At 53.8% G+C, this 14,532-nt stretch overlaps 2 protein-coding genes across 2 annotated transcripts; one reads left to right on the top strand and one right to left on the bottom strand.

The window, feature by feature from the left end:
* The first annotated feature begins 29 nt into the window (after window positions 1–29).
* Window positions 30–10,967, top strand: PITX3 (paired like homeodomain 3). The gene is made up of 5 exons (XM_024735034.1): window positions 30–82; window positions 1,603–1,722; window positions 9,003–9,132; window positions 9,305–9,507; window positions 10,065–10,967. Exons 3-5 carry the CDS (start codon window positions 9,015–9,017, stop codon window positions 10,650–10,652), a joined length of 909 nt encoding a protein of 302 aa, XP_024590802.1. The 5' UTR covers window positions 30–82; window positions 1,603–1,722; window positions 9,003–9,014; the 3' UTR covers window positions 10,653–10,967.
* Window positions 10,968–11,898: 931 nt separating this feature from the next.
* On the bottom strand, window positions 11,899–14,532 carry ELOVL3 (ELOVL fatty acid elongase 3). Its single transcript, XM_024735113.1, is given in 5 exon segments — window positions 11,899–12,326; window positions 12,586–12,687; window positions 12,690–12,736; window positions 13,353–13,484; window positions 14,432–14,532. Coding segments are annotated over 5 exon segments (810 nt in total).

Below are 14,532 nucleotides of genomic sequence, written 5' to 3'. Positions count from 1 at the left end.
GCCCGGCCTCTGGCCCCTGCTTGCCCTCCAGACTGCGGCCGCCGCCGCCGCTGCCGGGAGTCTGCCTGCTGCGGGACTCACTGTGAGTGCTTGACCATGCGGGGGACAGGGGCTCACGGGGCCGAGGGGCCATGGCCAGACTTCGGGATCCCTAAAACGGGACCTAGAGCTGCTGAACTGGAGAACGGTGCCTGGGGAACGGGTCGAGACAGGGAGGGCGGACTGCAGACCTGGGGCCAGGACTTAGAAAAAGGGAAACTTAGCGCCAGGACTCGGGGGACAGAGAAGGGGAAGACTCGAGGGATCCGAAGAGAAGTCGGAGACATGAGGTCAGGACAGGGGCTCCGGGAAGCAGGGAGTAGAGTCGGGAAACCATTACCAGAAAGCGCCCCGGAATCCGGGGGCGCGGGGCCGACAGCCAAGGAGCCAAAGGGGTTGGCGAGGCCCTGGCCAGTGGGGGCAGCTGGCGGCGGGCGCCCAGCAAGGCGGCAGTTGGCAGTGCCCAACACCCCTCGGCTGGGTCTCAGACTCCAGGGACCGGGAGCAGGGGTGCGTTAGTCGCACAAGCTTCTCTTCCCAGCTGCTTTGCAATTGGGATAGGAACCGTGTTGTGAGAACCCGACAGCGACCGGGTCAGATGGCCGCTGTGTGGGCTGCAAGGCCGAGGTTGGGTAGTCCGAGTGACCAGGCGGCGGGTCTGGTGTGTCTGCCTGGGGTGTCAGGGCCCCGATGGGTCCCGACCTGGGGCAGCCACGGAATTGGACGGAATGTCCGCGGCGCGCGGGGCTCAGGGCTGACAGAATGTCCAGCGCAGCGAGGTTGGTCTCTCCGGAGCAGGCGCTGTGTCGGGCAGTGGTGGACAGAATGTCCCTGGCCGAGTGGCATGTCCATTTACCCCGCAGCGCCTGCCCAGCTGCTGCGTGTACGGTGGTGTTTGCTGTGGTGGGTTGCCTAGAATCGCAGCTCACACTTTTCAAACTTGTCTCTGCTCCTAGGGGCTGCGGGACATGGGGCAGGGAGTGAGAGTAAAGGCTGAAGCCTGGCCTTGGGTTGGAGTGGCCCGGGAGACATTCCCTCTCTAACCCAGACTAGATGCGATCTGAGCATCACCCTGGACTTCCAGAATCCAAATTTGTGGAGAGAGAGCCAATGGTGGGACTGCTAGTGGGAACCAAGACCAGGAAAGGAAGGAATGAACCACAAAGGGCAATGAGAGGGCAAAGAAGAGCCTAGCACAAGCCCCTGACAGCTTCAGTTCCCTCACAAACTCAGAGTCAACCCCTAATTCCAATACAGCTGACCAGGTACCCCCCAGACTCTGCCTGGGTGTCAGCAGGCTAAAGTCTCCTTTCCCACAGTGGGCAGGAGCCCAGGCCCAAAGAGAAAACTGCAGCCCTTTAGCAAAGCAAACCCTGTGGTCTTGTTTCCCTTTTTGCTTCCTCAGTCCCACCAATCCCCACACCACTCTGGTGGCTGAGAGGAGGTAGGAAGGAGACACAGAATCCAGACACTGGGATCCAACATGGGACTTTATTGCCCTCCATCTCTGGTTGGGAAGGATGTCTCAGCCCTACCCAACTACCCTGTTTGCTTTTCCTACAGCTGGGAGAGGGCCCTGATTTCTTTGGACCCGTACAATGACCGCCCATCCTGACTCCAGCTCTTTAACCAGAGCCCAGTTAAGCTGAAGGGAACAGAGTAGAGAGAACTCTCCCAGTCTATGTAAGTAAGCAAAACAGCCCATTTGGCGACTGAGTTTCATGGGGACAAGTGCAGGGTAATATGTTTAGCAATGAGTAATCTAAACAAGTGGGTTTCAACCTTTCTTACCCTCCAACCATGAATGACATATAATACGTCCTCCCCACACTCCCACCTCCACTCCTTACTTTTAAATTCACTTATCACCAGCTAGAACATTGTTTTCCAAACTCTTTTGTCCCTCTCCCCTTTTTGATAAATATAGAGTCATATCCCAGTTACCCCCATCACATTCTGATACCCTTTTCAAGGGGCTTGTGCTCCCATTGTCTTTGAAAACCACTGAAATTATGGGTGAAATGAAAGGCTGAGTCAGGAAAGGAATAGGGAAGGCATTACCTGAAGACTGTAGCCCTAAGTTCTACTTTTGCCAAAAAGGCCAAAAAGCAATGGCATTATAATAAAGATGACTAGAAGCAAAAGGCAGACCTCCTGCCCCTGCATAAATCCATTTAGCTGAGTGCATGCCTGGTCACTGGCTCTTAGGGAGAATGTCATGGACCTAGAGAAGGATCAGAGAATGGTGGCAAAAGGGGGAGCCAGAGGCTGCTGGAGAGAGCAAACTTGAAGGTTTAGGCCTCTGGAAAGTGAGATAGGATGGAAATTCACAAAATAAGGAAAGGCCTAGATAAGCAGATTTGTTTGCTCCCCAAATCCTGAAACCAGAGATGAGGGGACCTCTTAGAACTGGAATGATGCAAGCACAGGATGAATAGGAAAATGTTCCTTGGCACACTGTGGGCAGCAAACTTCCAGAGCTCTTTTCCAGAGAGGTGATAGAGGCAGGAAGTAGAAAAGGAATCCTTAAGGGCTTGGAAGGATCAATGCATGTCAGAGCTACAAATGGTTGCTGGAGCGGAGGGGGCGAGGAGTGGAAAGAGCTCAGTCCCTGGTCTTGGGAGAACTGGATTAGAATCTCTTCAATCTGTGTAACCGTGGACAAATTCGTCTTCTTAGAGGTGAAATAGGGATGGTCATTCCTGCCATTCAAAGTGGTTTTAAGAGTTAAACGAAATCATATATTTGAAAGCCCTTTGCAAATGGAGAAACACCACAGAAATAAGAAACATTATTGCTATTATTATGCCCAAACTGTAGGTCCCCTGTAAGCACAGAATCTTCATTTCGAAGGATGGTGTCTCAAGCCTTATATCAGCCTGCTAGCATCTGTGATCCAGTCATGGGAAGATTCTCAATGACAGATGAGACACCCTATCCTAGGCTTCAGATGCCAGCCACTATCCCTCCCCAAGAAGAGTTCCAGGGAGCTCCCCAAATGCTTAGATCCTCTACCAGACCAAATATCCTGATCTGATCCCTGCCTGCCTCCTGCTCAAGGATGTGAATATGGACCCAGAACCCAGGTCCAGGAAGGGAGGGCAGAGGAGGCAAGCTGGAGCTGAGTTGGGGATGAGCACAAGAGAAAGACACCACCCAAATCTTTTCTTTTCCATTTACTCTAAATGATGCTTCCTAGAGTGTGAGGGAGGGAGATGGCAGCTAACCTGAAGGGTCCACTAGGTCCTGAGCTTTGGGACTATCTAGAGTGTCTAGTCCCTAGTCACTGACAGGGACCCATGATAAGAGTGATAGGGAAAGAAAAGAAAAGGCAGTGGGGTGAGAAAGCTGCTTTCAGAACTCTCTCCACTCCTCTTGCTTCCCTGGGGCCTTCTTTTCACCTCTCATAGTTTCCCCTTTCTTACCTCTCCCCTGCCCAATCCATTCTGCTCACCACTGCCAAATAAAGATCCCAAAGACACTGCTTTGATGTCACTCCCTCGCCTACAAGCCTCCAGTGACTCCCACTGCTGGGAGCAATGCTTCTCAGTGGGGGGTGAGGTGGGAGAGGGCAGTATAGGAGTGGGAGTGGCATGACACTGCAGGCTAAGCCAACCCCATCTTCCTGGTGTGGTGATGTCACTTGAAGCTGTCTCTTGGATAGAAAACATTTTTTTTATATTAAAACAAACATAAGTATGGAATGGAATGCAAAATTTGCTTTGATTTTTAACATAAGGCTGAAGATCTCAAAGAAATTTCATACTGGCGGCCGCTGTTTCAGGTTGTGCCCCTAGTGTCCTGTACTATCTTCTCTCTTACTTAGTCTTAGGGTTGTTTTGGTGGAAAAGCTGGAGTTGCTCTAGCCTACACTGTATCAAGCCTGGACCCCCACCTCTTGCCCCTCATTGGACACCCTCTCAGACTGACCATTATTCTCTGATGATCTCCCATTGCCCACACTGAGACCCTGGCCGAGCTAGGCTCCCTGCTACCCTCTGAACCTACTGCTCTGTTATTTAGAAGCCTCTGCCCCCTTCTCTGCCTCCCTAATTTCCAGATCAGCCAGGTGCTACGTTCTCTGAGCCCCAAAACTTGATACCACCTTACATGTGCTACCGTCTTTCTGATCTTCCATGATCTGAGAATCAGGCCCATGCAGACCACCATTCCATCCTGTGCTCTGTTTGCCTCCCTAGACTGTAGGCTCCTAGAAGTTAGGGTCTGTGCCTTACCATTCTTGGGTGTCTGTCTTAGCACCTAATGCTTGTTGAAGGAAAGAAGGAGGGAAGGGGGGAAAGGGTGTAGAGGCCCATTTCTCTGATCCCTGATTTACCCCTTGATAAATTAAGTGCATCAAATCATTGTTGCCTCTACCCGAGTCTTAGGGTTTCCTCTTGGCTGTGAGCTGTGAGCCTTGTCTACAGCTCTCTTCATTTGCCCTCATTTGCTGACTGCAGCTCAGCAGACCAGACAGTGTGGGTGCTCGGCATCCCTAATGAACATGAGGCTGTGTGCACTTAAGGGCCTCACTTTAGTTTTAGGTTTATAGGATGGTTCTGTCCTAGTTTAGGGCCCTGGTTTACACCTGTTCGCCAACTTGCTGCTTGCTGAGCTGAGCCACAGCATCACAACTCCATCCCCTCTTATCTTCTTTTTCATTCAGCCCATGCAAGAAAAGGTTTTCTCCCATTTCAGTTCCAGGGTGTGCCTCCTGCCTTGGGTATTATTATTGCAACTACTTGGGGGCTCTTTGGCTGTGACCCTGGTCTACCCCTTTGGCTTCAGGACAAAAGTGGGCGCACATGGCAGTTGCCTTCTTGCCATGAGTTGTGTCCCTTGGAAACCATGGCCTCCCCACTATGGCCTCGCTGGTCTGTGACATTCTCTGATCTCCTCCTTAATTATCTTGGATATTTTGTTCTTGCTGCAGTCCATGACAGCTTCCTGTAATTCCATGCTGTACTTCAGAGTCAGAGGTCACCTGCAGGCCTTCTATTCTCCCTAGGGCTGGGATTGCCACCCTGACACCAGTGGGGCCTGGGCCATGCACCCCCTGCAGGGTGTGTTGGAAAGGCTGGGGTGGGGCAGGAGGCCCCCCCAAGAGCTGGACTCAGCACCACTGTTATCTCTTGACTCTCTTTGGCCCTTCCTGGTATTTCCTACCAGCATCAACCAAACGTGTGGCTTCCAGACCTACTGCCTGTCCCCGTCTACTGAGTGAGGAGAAGTCCCTGGCCGCAGTCCCAACTCCCCAGCTTCCCGACCTCCAGCAGTTTGGGGGAGCTTAATCCTCAGCCAGCCTGTCTCCAGCTCAGACAACAGCTTGGCGCCCCCAGCCTCTGCCTGACTAGCCCACCGGACACGAGTCTGCTAGAGGCCTCTGCCCCCACCCGCTCTCTCTGCTGCCTGCCTGCTATTAGTGTTCCTGCTTTTTCAGCTCCACAGGCAGGGCCCTTCTCAGCCACACCCCCTCTTTCTGCTATGACTAACCCAGCCAAGAGCCTGAAGCCTTTATTCTTTCCTCTACCACCAGTCACTGGTGCCCAAAGTGGCTCCCAGCTTGGGCTACTCTGCCCATTTGGCTGTTTCCTTATTGACTGGACCCTCCTTTATGTTTAGGACAGGGTGCTCACGACACACACTTGCATCCCTCTCTAAAATGCAGCATGCTTCCCTTTATTCAGAGCAACTTTTCACTGGGAGACACAGGATCTAGGGAGGTGAACCACTCAAGCAATGGCAGAGACAAGAATGAGATCTTATTTACCACTCTATCCTGAGTGCCTTACTCAACGCCCAGCTCACAGAAGGTGCCAAACAAACAACATTTCAATGAATGAGGGGGAAAACAACAAGTACAACAACTTGGATAGAGTTTGACCCCTACCCATTTTTTAAAATAACTTTATTTATTTATTTATTTATGGCTGTGTTGGGTCTTCGCTGCGGTGCATGGGCTTCTCATTGTGGTGGCTTGTCTTGTTGCAGAGCACGGGCTCGAGGCGCACAGGCTTCAGTAGTTGTGGCACGTGGCCTCAGTAGTTGTGGCGCATGGGCTTAGTTGCTCCCCGGCACGTGGGATCTTCCCGGACCAGGGCTCGAACCCGTGTCCCCTGCATTGGCAGGTGGATTCTTAACCACTGCACCACCAGGGAAGCCCCCTACCCATTTTTAAATGTTATGTTTTATTTTAACCTTGTAACAATACTGAAGGTAGATAGGGAAGGGATCATAATCTCACTTTTACAGATGAAAAAATATGCCTAGATAGGTAATTTGCCAAGGACACACAGCTAGTAAGTTGGGGAGCCAGGACGTGAACCCAGATCTTTTGACTCCAATCCTAGTTTCTTTGGGGTATACCAAATTACTTTCCCAGGAGGGGCCTCGTCAGTTTCTGACCCCCACTGCTACCCAATCCTCTTTTTCCAGCATTCTCATACCTTCTCCCCACTCAGCCAAACAGGCTCTCTCCAGCAGCCACTGAGTGTAGACCACTCCCTCCCGTGGCTCCTTTGGCTTCCTCCTCCCCCACAGAGTCCTTAGTTCCTGGGACTGAGAGCTGAGGTTCAAAGGGGCCAGGAAGGGGAAGGGGGAGGATAATGGCTAGCTCCAAAACAGCCGAGGCAGCTGTCCCTGTCACAGAGAGAGGAGACTGTGTGACGGTGTGTCCGTCTGCCTGAATGTGGGAGCGCGTGTGGGAGAGTGTGTGTTTGTAGGCCTCTAGCTCCAAGTCCTAGTGCTTATTTTGTCTGAGTGGGGGCCCGTGTGTGTCCGCATGTGTGTCTGTCTGTCTCTGGGAACACACAGCCTGAACTCTGCTTTCTCAGCCTCGTCTTTTATTCTGGCCCTTATCTCTCCTCACCCTGCCTCCCTCTGCTGAAATAAAGGGTGAAACCAAGACACAGGTATGGAATGCTGGGGGAACGGGAGTTTGGAAAATGGGAAGTCTGGAGGCAAAGCAGACTGGAAGGATGAACGGCAATGGTGGGATTCAGCTTTCCCTACAGGGAAACCCAACTGTCCCTATTTTCCCGGCTCTGCCTTGCTCCTGTGGGCCTCTGGAGAGGTCAGAGGCATGGTTTGCAATTTTGAGGTCATCTTGGGTATGAAGAGACTTCAGAGCACCCCTTTTTCCAGCTCTCAGTTCTAAGCCTCCCCAGCTACTTGGGAAGAGCTACTAGTCAAGGCTGCTCCAGGTCCCTCCCAATGGCCTCTCCCTTCTATTGGAGCATCATTGGGCCAGCCCTAAGCCTCTGGCTCCAGTCCTCATATCTGGAAGGGGAGGGAAGCAGAGCAGCCCCATCCCTGGCCTGACTTCTCTCCTTCCTTCCCGGGGTTCCATTCAGCCCTGCTTCTCCAACCCTAGGAGAGGGTCCAAGGTCTAGTCCCCTCTGCCTGTGGAAAGAACAGGGACTGTTTCTCAACCTCCTGCCTTGACCTCTGACCCATCCCCAATCTAGCTTGAGAGGTGGAGAGGTGGGGGGACAGCTGTCATCTCTGAGCTGGTTGAAGGGGGCATTACCATGTGCAAATACAGGCCGCTGCCCATCTGCGCCTCCCTGAGAAAGGCTCCTAATAAATTCAGAGCAGCCAAGTGACACACGTCTCAATCTAGGCTAATCCTCCACATTAATGCCACCTTGCACAGCCTGCATTAAGTCCCTGTTAATGGGGAGGCAGATGGACCCCTCCTACCCAGCTTTTCATCCCTGTTTCTCTGTCCCCAGCCTCCTTTGGTTCTCCTCTGACCAAAAGGCATCTGGAGTCTTGAGCCCCACTAGTGCCCTTTTCCCTTCCCCCCACCAGAGGGGGCCTGGGAGAGCCAGAAGGAAAGGGGACCCTGCAGGGGAGACTTGGAGGGGGACCCAGGCAGGCTCCTGGGCAATGTCAGGTAAGGTTTGGCATAGGGAGTAAGGGTAGGAAGGGGGTTTTAAGAAGCCCACATCCACAGCCTGGGGTGGGCCAGCAAGAAGCTGTGCGTGACAGTGGTGACTGGTAGGGTGCAGTGTGTGTCTGGGCAGGTATAGAAGCAGAGAGTGATTTTCAAACTTGTTTTTGATCAAGGAAGACTTTCTTCAAATGAAATCTCTCCAGAAAGCATAAACAAAACAGACAAAAGCAGGGCTGCCCTAGTTGAAGTAGACCCGAGTAAGATCAGGCTAGATCTCTATCCCTGAGGTTAGCCCTAAGTTCCAGTCCCCGAGGGGGTTTGTGAGGAGGGCCCCAAAGAACACAGTCTGAAAAAGCAAACAAAGAGAAGCAGTTTAGGAATCTCCCAGACCTGGTTCAGATCCCAGCTCCACTGCTTACAAGCTCTTTAACCTTAATCATTACTTCAAGTCTCAGTTTCCTCACCTGAAAAAGGGTGATCATACCTAATATTGATGCATTCTTGTGAGGGGAGAGATAATGAGGTGAAGACACATAGTAAGTACTCATAAATGATAGCAGTGATTCTCCTTATGGGAGACATATCAGGCCTGGTTCAAAATCAAATCTGTCCCACTGGAGAGTGAATAACACAGGTTCAGACTGCGTCTCAGGTGTGACTGGCTGAGAGGCATGTTTGAGTTTAAGGGGATATTGGGCACTCGTGTGAGAGGGAATTTAATTTTTGAGTATGTGGTGTATGGTATGTGGTGTGCAACAGTGTGGTTTTCATTAATTCAATAAATATCTGTTGAACACCAACAGTGCACCAGGCAGGGTTCTAGGCACCCAACACTGAAGAAATCAGTCTAGTGTGTATAACTGTGTATAAAATCTCTTGAGTATACACCTCTCCCCGCCTTAGGCTGTTGTTTCACCATTCTATCCTAGGGCACCCTACACAGGGGTAGCTTTATGTCGGTGGCAGAGAAAAGGGGCAGAGAACTAGTGGGGAAACACTACTGGGAACCGGATAACCCGGAGATTTTCTTCCCATTAACCAGGTCTGTGTCTTCGCTTCCCTCCAGAGTCCTCCCCCCATGGAGTTCGGCCTGCTCAGCGAGGCAGAGGCCCGGAGCCCCGCCCTCTCGCTGTCAGATGCGGGCACCCCCCACCCCCCAATCCCGGAACACGGCTGCAAGGGCCAAGAGCACAGCGGTGAGCGCGCCACCTTCTGGGGGTGGGGGAAATAACAGCTCCATCCCTAACGAGGGTGGGACCCGGGAGTGCAAGCCCAGGTGGGAGTGAGGGGCCCCGCCGAGGAAGTCCCCGCGCCCGGGAATCCGCACAGGCAAGAACGCGCTGTGACCGACCCCACCCCGGCCCCTAGACTCGGAGAAGGCCTCGGTTTCGCTGCCCGGCGGCTCCCCCGAAGACAGCTCGCTGAAGAAGAAGCAGAGGCGGCAGCGCACGCACTTCACCAGCCAGCAGCTGCAGGAACTGGAGGCGACCTTCCAGAGGAACCGCTACCCCGACATGAGTACGCGGGAAGAGATCGCCGTGTGGACCAACCTCACCGAGGCCCGCGTGCGGGTACGCCGCCCCCCACCCCCAGAGCCGCCACCCTCACTCCATCCCGGGCCTCCCTCTCGCGGGCCGCTCAGCAAGTAGCTTCGGAACCAGCATCCTGTAGTTCTGCCCTGCCTGCCCCATCCTCGGACCCAACACCCGACGTCCCCCGGCCCCGGCCCCTGCCCGCACGGCCTTCTTTCCGCCAGGCTCCAATCTCTGCTCTTCCTGCACCCTTTCACTCCAGACGGCGCGCTCCCTCTCCCCTGGCACTGTCTCTGGTTCTCCTCTTCACCTCTCCTAGACCCGATCCTGCTGCCCACCCCCGCAGCCCTGTCGCCTCCGACTCAGTTCTGCAGCAGACTGTTTCTTTCTCAGCCCGCTGACTCCGTGAGCTCTTCCCTCACCCCGACCGGCTGCTCCACCACCCCATTCCCGTTTCTGGGGTGGTTATGCTCCACCACCTCCTCTCGCTTATGCTCCGCCCGGCCCCGGACCCCGCTTGGTCCCCTGCCTGGTCGACCCACCCACCAGCCAACTGCGAGGGCCGGGCCCTGACAGCCTTTCTCCCACGCCCACAGGTGTGGTTCAAGAACCGGCGCGCCAAGTGGCGAAAGCGCGAGCGCAGTCAGCAGGCGGAGCTGTGCAAGGGCGGCTTCGCGGCGCCGCTCGGGGGGCTGGTGCCGCCCTACGAGGAGGTGTACCCCGGCTACTCGTACGGCAATTGGCCACCCAAGGCGCTGGGACCGCCGCTCTCAGCCAAGACCTTCCCGTTCGCCTTCAACTCGGTCAACGTGGGGCCTCTGGCTTCACAGCCTGTTTTCTCGCCACCCAGCTCCATCGCCGCCTCCATGGTCCCCTCGGCCGCGACTGCCCCGGGCACTGTGCCAGGGCCCGGGGCCCTGCAGGGCCTAGGTGGGGGGCCCCCCGGGCTGGCTCCGGCCGCAGTGTCCTCCGGGGCAGTATCCTGCCCTTACGCCTCGGCCGCCGCAGCCGCAGCCGCAGCCGCCTCCTCCCCCTACGTATATCGGGACCCGTGTAACTCGAGTCTGGCCAGCCTGAGGCTCAAGGCCAAACAGCACGCCACTTTCAGCTACCCCGCCGTGCCCGGGCCGCCCCCGGCCGCCAACCTCAGTCCGTGCCAATACGCAGTGGAACGGCCTGTGTGAATGGCCCCGCCCGTCGATCATCCCTGAGGGCGGGGGCGATAATTTACGGCCTCTACGGACTGGGGTCGTCTTGCCTGGCTTGCCCCCGCCCCGGGGTCTGAGAGGGGTGCTGGGGCAGTCGGGCTTGGGGAGGCGGCCGGCTCAGGAGAGAGCTTTCCCCCTCCCAGGCCTGAGAGGTGGACTGGGCCCTTAGTCCGCGCCCCTGGAACTGAGGCCAGGAACAGGGACCAGTTCCCCGGGGGGCCAACTCACCCTTGGTCCACCCCGCCTTCTCCAGACACCCCTTCCCCGGTTTTCAAAGATAAATGAAATAAACGTGCGCGGACTGTCAAAGGCCTGATGATTCAGAGTTGCGGTTGAGCCTTCTCCCCTTATCCTTCCCCATGTCTAAAGGAGAGCTGGGTGTACAGGAAACAGATAGGGGTCCAGGCTTCTAGGGCTTCAGTCCTCCCCAGGCCACCATCACCAAGACGGGGAAGCCTGGGGATTCCTGGAGCTGAGCGGCGCACGCATGCGTGCGTGCGTGTGTAGGTGTGTATGGCTTGGACAAAGCTGGTACTGCAGCGCCACCTCGTGGTCTCATGGAGGATAACTGGAAGGTCTGATCTCGAATGCTTACTTAAAGATGTCAATTCTGCAGTTTAGGAAGCCTATGACTTTAGAAAAAGTTACTCCAGCTTTCTGCAGCTGTTTCTCACTGTTCCTATGAGGGGCTTGGGCCTCTAACAGCAATAAACTTCTGGTCTGTAACAGACATTTATTAAGTGCCTACCAGGCCTAGTATTCTTATTGAGTGTCTGTGTGTGACTCATCCTTCCACACACCACACCCTCTTAAGCTTCTCACCCACTGCCAGCAGCCCTCCTCCATCACAGCAGTCCCCTTCATCCTCAAAATCCCCAAACCCCAAAAACCTTGTTGAAATCTTTAATTTAAAAAATAGAGCAAGAAGAAGAAAGATTTCTGGAAATATAGATCACTCAGCTCTGGGGAGCCTCTTCAGTCCCACTCCATCCCAGGGACTGTTTGGCCTTCACATTAAAAACAGAAACAGCAAAGTACTAGATCACACCCCCACCCCAGGGGTGACACTTTTTGACTGTCATAACCTCCTGCCACCTTGGGGTACACATCCCGTGGGGAAACCATGCAGAAAAGGCATCCTAATTATTTTCCCAAACCTAAGCTCAGCCCCTCAATGCCCTGGGGAGGAGAGAGCTCGGGGCTCCTTCTTTTCTCCAACCCTTCACTGGCTCTTGGTCTTGGCCTTGACCTTGGTAATTACATAGTTTTGGTGGAAGAACTGGACAAAGAGGAGGAAATAGGTTGTATACAAGATGAAGGACCAGAAGAGGTGTTCCTTTGTTGTATGGCATCCCTGTTCCTGTCTCCAGATGTAAGTCAGGATACCGACAGTAGCTCCCATAAACATCTGCAGGATTTGCAGGCTGGTGATGAGCATGGGAAACCACCTGGGGGGCTTTACTTTGGCAGTCTTCAGAGTATAGTAGGTGTACATGATGGCATGTACACCGTAGTTCATGGTCAAGAACCAGCCGCCTGCAGCCACCTTGTTCTTGTATCCAAAGCTCTTGTACACTAGCTCTGTGCTGTGGTGGTACCAGTGCACAAAGATGAGTGGCCATTTATACAGGATGATGAAGGCCGTGTCTCCTGGGAGATGGGGAGTCATAGCTGGCATACCACCCAGTGTTGGGACCACCCTCCGCACTGGACATGGGGGCATATGGGGACTTGTCAGGGCAGGGAGAGGGGTTTTTGTGGCAGAGAATCTAAGGAGGGGCTTGGGTGAGAGGTGTTGTTAGGACCCAGGGGTGGGGAAGGGACTTTCCAATGTGATGGGTAAGGCGGGGGGGCCCTGAGGAGGGGTGCAGTTGACTGGACACCAGAGAGATGAAGCCTTGCCACTCACCAAGTTCAATGATCTTGCTGAGAACAAAGGGGCAGGATCAGAATTTGATTATGGGATTATCGGTGAAGATGAAGAAGCATACAGTTTTCTTTAGGCTCCCCTAAGTAGCACAGTCCCCGTATAGCCCCATGTCCTCATTGCCCCAAGGATACTGAAATGGGACAGAGGAAAAGGGTTTAAGGGTCATTCCCAGGCATCAATCCATGCTTCGCCTGGTCAAATTCCACCACCTCCCCCCGCTCCACAGGGGATGGGTCACAGCTTCTGAGATCCTGTGGCCAACCTGGTAGAGCCAACCAGTAATCTAGAAGACATGAAGGCTAGGGAAGGACCAGGGAGTGCTGGAGGTTGGGACTGAAAGTTGAATTAGGGAATAGGGCTCATGGGATGGGAGGAGATGGGTGGCAGGATGGGGGGTGATCGAAGGAGTTTGGGGGGGGCGGAATATGGGAAGAAGGGGCTGGGGAAGTTATTGGGAGGTCTTGGGATAGGGTATTAGATGCAGAGAGTATTAGAGGCTGGGGAAAATGTTGGAAGTACCAAGACTCCATGAGCACAAGAGGACTTGTGAGAGAGAGGAGAGACGGCCAGTTCGGGGACTGGAGAAGGAAAACAGGGGAATATGGGAGGAGGGTGGAACCTGAGGAGAGAGTTAGAGCTGAGAGAATGGGATAGGAAGAGAGATACAATTGAGGTTTCTAGAAAGTTTTTAGGGATAGAATGTGGGTCTAGGGTCTATAAGATGGGTTGTGGGGGGGGGGTCTTACCTGAAGATTGCAAGGTAGAATGACCAAAGGATGAGAGGTCCCTGCAGGTTGAAGCCCTTCCGTGCCTTCATGTAGTTCTGCCCCACAAAGATGAGCAGCAGGTAGATCAGAGCTATGGTGAATGAGGTTGCCCTGGCAGGCAGAAGGGAGAGGGGATGGGCTTATGGGTAGGTGCTGGTTAGAGGAATGCCCACTCATATCCCCAGGTGAGTGCTCTGGGTTGGAGTCCTACTTCTGCCATTTACTAGCTGTGTGACACTGGAAAAACTACTTAGTTTTCTGAGCATTAGTATTCCCCTTATTTTGTAAGAGGGGAATACCACTCCTCTCCTGACAGTGTTAATATATATACAAAGTACCTAGCACAGGGCAGGCTATGTCCAAGGTTTCTGTGATTACTGCTCTCTCAATGGGGTTGGGAGCGGGTGACAGCTGCTGACCCATGCCTAGAAGCAACCCAGGCCTGTGGTGTAAGAAGAATGTGGCAACAGCTTCTGCCTGGTTGGGTCATGACAAATTGGAGCACAAAGTCAACCTACAAACACCTCTGAGGAGCCCTTGGGCAAAGCCCGAGGAAATTTTGGAAGAGTATCTAGATTTTGTCTCCTTCTCCACAGCAGGGATGATGGAGCATTTGAGGAACAAGATGATAACTGTGAAGGGAAGGCTGTCCCCAGGTACCAGCACTATGCACGCATGCGCACACATGCGGCCACAAAGGATGGAGAGTCATCTATAAGGTGGGTGCGAAGTAGGAGTTCAGATCAACTCCATTCTTCAGAGACCAGTTCTCACTACACTCTTTCCTCTTGGTTTCTGTCTCCTCCCGCATTCCTCACCCCATCCTCTTATTTCTGCCTTCCTTTCTTCCAGACCTAACCTCTCTGAGGTGCCACACTACCTGCACCTTGGACAACGGGTACGTGAAGCCAGTACTGGGGAGCCCGATACCTTTGCTCTTTAGCAAAATCACTGTGGGTATTCTGTGTATCGCCCTCCCCCTCTTCCGCCAATCCCCCCAAATAGCAGTCATCAGAGTTGGGCCCCTGACACGGCTCTTCCCCTTCTCCAGGTCTCACCAGTACTCCTCCAAAACGGGCCTTATGTCCTGGAACAGCTCGAAGTTGTAGGGCTGGAACATCTGCTCTACTTCATCTGAGACATTCATGGCTGTGACCAT

Source organism: Neophocaena asiaeorientalis, unplaced genomic scaffold (assembly GCF_003031525.2).
Source record: "Neophocaena asiaeorientalis asiaeorientalis breed wild unplaced genomic scaffold, Neophocaena_asiaeorientalis_V1.1 scaffold240, whole genome shotgun sequence".
Lineage (NCBI taxonomy): Eukaryota > Metazoa > Chordata > Mammalia > Artiodactyla > Phocoenidae > Neophocaena > Neophocaena asiaeorientalis.
Note: the sequence above shows the minus strand (reverse complement) of the source record. Positions and strands in the feature narration are given on the sequence as shown.

Coding starts and splice junctions, on each gene's coding strand:
- PITX3 (XM_024735034.1), top strand. CDS start 9,015: ATGGAGTTCGGCCTGCTCAGCGAGGCAGAGGCCCGGAGCCCCGCCCTC. Junction 9,133..9,304: donor CAAGGGCCAAGAGCACAGCG/GTGAGCGCGCCA, acceptor CCCGGCCCCTAG/ACTCGGAGAAGGCCTCGGTT. Junction 9,508..10,064: donor TCACCGAGGCCCGCGTGCGG/GTACGCCGCCCC, acceptor CCACGCCCACAG/GTGTGGTTCAAGAACCGGCG.